Consider the following 3,884-nt stretch of genomic DNA (forward strand, 5'->3'; position numbering starts at 1 on the left):
TGCTGGTACATGGCCAGCCCTAGAATATCCCCCATCAGCCCGCAGTCCATGTCTCTGTGTATTTCCTTCTAGTCTTTTTTCCTCCTGCATATTTGTATATTGACAGCAGTCAGATCATACTCTATATAAGTTTAGTATTCTGTCTTTTTAAAATATCACATTACATCATGAGCATATTATTGGAAATTTGACAAAGACTTGATTTTTTGATAGGCCCATAATATTCTATCATGTATCATTCATTGGTTGTCCCACAAATATTTGTTGAGTGCACACAACGTGCCAGGTGGTGTGTGGCTTGTGCAAGCAGTTGAGTGTAAGACAAATGTGTGAGTCAATGAATACAGGGCAGGAGGCTCAGAGGCACTTGTTGCTATTTCCAGGTTCACAGCTGTTCCAGGTAACTGAACTTGCCCAGGTAAGTAAGAGGAGCACCAATGTATTTTAGGTGCCTGACATCGGTATGAGCACTGGACTGAGCTCTAAATATCCCTACTTGGTGATGTTTCCTGGTAGAAGCAAAGGAAAGCTTTAGGACCAGTACTTGTCAGAGACAACTTCTTCCATAAGCTGCTTCTTTACTTTTTAAACTTATGTTTTCAATAGGTAGTATGCTTACACTGTTCTAAAATTCAAGACGAAATAATAATGTACACAATGAAAAGGCTCATTCCCACCTCTTCTTCGTCTGCCAGGTACCCACCTCTGGTAACCATTTTTATCATTTTTTTGGTATGTATTATTCTAGAGTTTCTTTATGCAAATACAAGTTTCCTTTCCAACACAAAAAAGTAGTCTACAGTTTATATACTTTTGCACCTTGCTTTTTGCACTAACAATATTTCTCAGCGATACTTCCTAATAAATAAAGATCTTTTAATTACTTCTATAGTCCTATTACTCCTATATAGTATTCCATTGTATGGTCAACCATAACTCTCTAGCCAGTCACCTGTTAATGGACATTTGAGTTTGCCATTAGGTTTGTCATCTCAAACAAGGCTGCACTGACAAACTTGTGTGTATTTTATTTTATACATGTAATTGCTGGGTCAAAGAGTAAACACACTTGTAACTTTTGGTATATATTGCCTAATTACTTTCTACAGGATTGTGCCAATATACATTCCCACCAGCAGCACTCTTGACCCCACTTTTGGGCAGGAACCCAAGATGATTGCTTATTAGGTCAACAGGCTGAGCATCTGCTCTATACTAGATCCCATGACAAACAACCCCAGTGCAAAGAACGAGATGCTATTGGCACCTGCTTTTGAGCAGAGGGAGAGACAGACCTATTGGACTACCAAGTCAATACGTGACAAAGCACTATAGCATGATACAGGAAGTGCTGTGCGAATGTGGACAAAGGGATAATTTATTCTGCAAGGAACTCTTCAGAGGAAGCAATAGTTAAGCTGGGCCCTAAAAGACAAGCCAGTTGTCTAGGGGGAGAGAGGTATTTGAGACGGGGGGTGGGGGGCATGACTAGAAGCTGATTCCAAGAACCATAGATAGAGTTCATGGATGGAACATGAGGAACTAAGATTGGAGCTAAGATTGGAGAGGCAAGCCAGCACCAGGGAGAGACTTTAGCTGATGAGCCTTCATCCTGGAAGAACTGAGCAGTCTTTATGGGCATATAAGTGGCAGTGACGTGGTCAGATCATCTCCCAGCCACACTCTCTGCCCACTCTATTCCTCTAGACTCCAACACGCCAGGAGCATGGTAGCGTGTGTCCATTTCACCCCAGGGGGTCAATTGTTGCCTCAACTCAGACCTCACAATAGCTCCACGTAGGCCAGTTATGATGCAAGAAGTTTGTGACTGTCCCCTGGGTTCCCATTAAAACTGTCTTACAAAGAAACTCCAGGCACTGACACCTCCCATGCTAGCCTATTGCCAGAGTATGACCAGAGAATGGGAGAATGGCTGTCAGAAGACTGGAAAACAGAGGGCTAGAGATTCAAGGGCCCAAGAAATGATGACTACAGAGGGGAAGTCAGATAAGAATGGAACACCAGTCCAAGTATTCAATATAAGCGATTCCTTTCGGGATAAAGACTCCCTGTGCTGCCAGGAGGATCTATGTTCTGCTTCACCATTGGGGTGAGTATGACCTGTGCTTCTGGTCTATTCTTTCCCACCCATGTCAGAACGAGGCCAAGTGGAGGAGCCCACTCTAAGGCTGTAGAAACCCTGGTCACAGTGACCCTACCCTGACTAATGTAGAATCACCCTTTGTGAGATTTCCCATTCCAAAGGGAAAACTAGGAGGACCCTTTCCGAGTTCTAATACACCTCTCTGCCTTCCAGGATATGGACCAAATTCTACAAATCAGACCCACGCATTGCCCTTGGGAAATACTCCCCCTTGGAAAAAGAGATCCTAGTAAGTGCTGTGAAATTTATACACAGGGAGGCCCCATGGAAGCCAGGCAGTTAGGCTAGGGGAGCCAGAGGTTCAAAAACCACCAGCAATAGAGATGTAAGTCTCCCAAACAGCAGACTGGAGTTGGCCACTATTTGGCCGTTGTGAGCTAGTGGCTTCCACACTTGCATAGCAAAAGCAAAATACTCTCTTATTTCGAAGTCCCAAGTAGGAATATAACTACAAGTGATAACAAATCACAGAAGCTGCCTTTTCTCGAGCCCTTATCTTGCACTAGTTGCTTTCATATATGTTATCTTATGGAGACTTCACAGGGGCCTGTAAGATCAATAAAATTCTTTCAAATTCATAGTAGGTAAGAAAGGCACCCTCAGCGATGGAGGGTGAAGGTGCCACTAGGTAATTGTTCCTGTGGGTGCCCCCTGCTCCTGTCCCGTTGAGATTTTAACCATCCCTTTCCCATTGTCAGCGTCTAGGTGGTGTTCACACCATAGCAACCAGGAGGTTTCTGACTTATAAGCAAGAGGAAGAACGGAAAATGCTCAAGGAACTACAGGTGCTGTCTTCAGACTATAAACGGGCGGTGGAATATAGAAAGCAACTCACCCCTCCTTGTGCCACCTGTGGACCCCTAGAAAAAATATGGACGGCAAAGGTGATGGTGCCCCCGGAGGAGTTCAAAATGCCACAACGGGAGAGGCTGAACATCAGCAAGCACATAGAACGAATGCAGCTCGCTCGAGCCCTGAGGAATAAGCAGCTTTCACCCTACATTGAAAGATTTAGGAGCTCTTCGCTTCTGTCTGGAGGGGGCCTGGGCCCCCCGGCAAGGGACAAAACTGGGGAAGGCAAGGATGACCGAGACGCCGATTACTGCGACTATGCCCACCAAGAGACGAGAGATGAGGCAGAGAGCAAAACCACGAAAAGACAGGAAATAAAAATGAACGTCATTTTCAAGTCAGAAGAACCAAAAAAATGTGTAACGTACCATCCAAATGATCTAAAACCATTCCTCCCCACAAAAAAAGCAGAAAGATCCATCGCTGGCTTAACAAACAGAAATCTTTTGCACCTGGCCGAATTCCCTGGAGACCTAATGCTGATGAATCAGGATTTTATATCACGGGGAATCCACCCCAGTGATTTGTCAAAGGCCAGCTGCCTGGAAGAAGGCAGTGCCTGGAAAGAGTACATGCGCAAAGCTGCTTCCCACCATTATTAAAGGTTTATTTATTCCCCATGGAAACCGAGTGTCCTGGTCCTTATTACTCCTGCAGCTCTGCCCCAGGTGGCTTCCCTCTTTCTCTTTTTTTCTTTCTCTTTTTTTTAGCTTTAAAAAAAAATTTATTTAAAAATTTAAAAATTTTATTTATTTATTTTTAATTTTAAAAAAAATTTATTTATTTTATTTACTTATTTTTGGCTGTGTTGGGTCTTCGTTGCTGCGTGCGGGCTTTCTCTAGTTGCGGCGAGTGGGGGCTACTCTTG

General features: G+C 43.8%; 1 protein-coding gene across 1 annotated transcript; it reads left to right on the forward strand.

Moving 5' to 3' along the window:
- Nucleotides 1-1,483: 1,483 nt before the first annotated feature.
- C16H10orf120 (chromosome 16 C10orf120 homolog) lies at nucleotides 1,484-3,630 on the forward strand. Its single transcript, XM_036828178.1, has 3 exons — nucleotides 1,484-2,110; nucleotides 2,318-2,393; nucleotides 2,863-3,630. The coding sequence occupies exons 1-3, from the start codon at nucleotides 1,890-1,892 to the stop codon at nucleotides 3,616-3,618; spliced, it is 1,053 nt and encodes a 350-aa protein (XP_036684073.1). The 5' UTR covers nucleotides 1,484-1,889; the 3' UTR covers nucleotides 3,619-3,630.
- The last annotated feature ends 254 nt before the right edge of the window (nucleotides 3,631-3,884 follow it).

This window comes from Balaenoptera musculus, chromosome 16 (assembly GCF_009873245.2).
Source record: "Balaenoptera musculus isolate JJ_BM4_2016_0621 chromosome 16, mBalMus1.pri.v3, whole genome shotgun sequence".
Taxonomy (NCBI): Eukaryota; Metazoa; Chordata; class Mammalia; order Artiodactyla; family Balaenopteridae; genus Balaenoptera; species Balaenoptera musculus.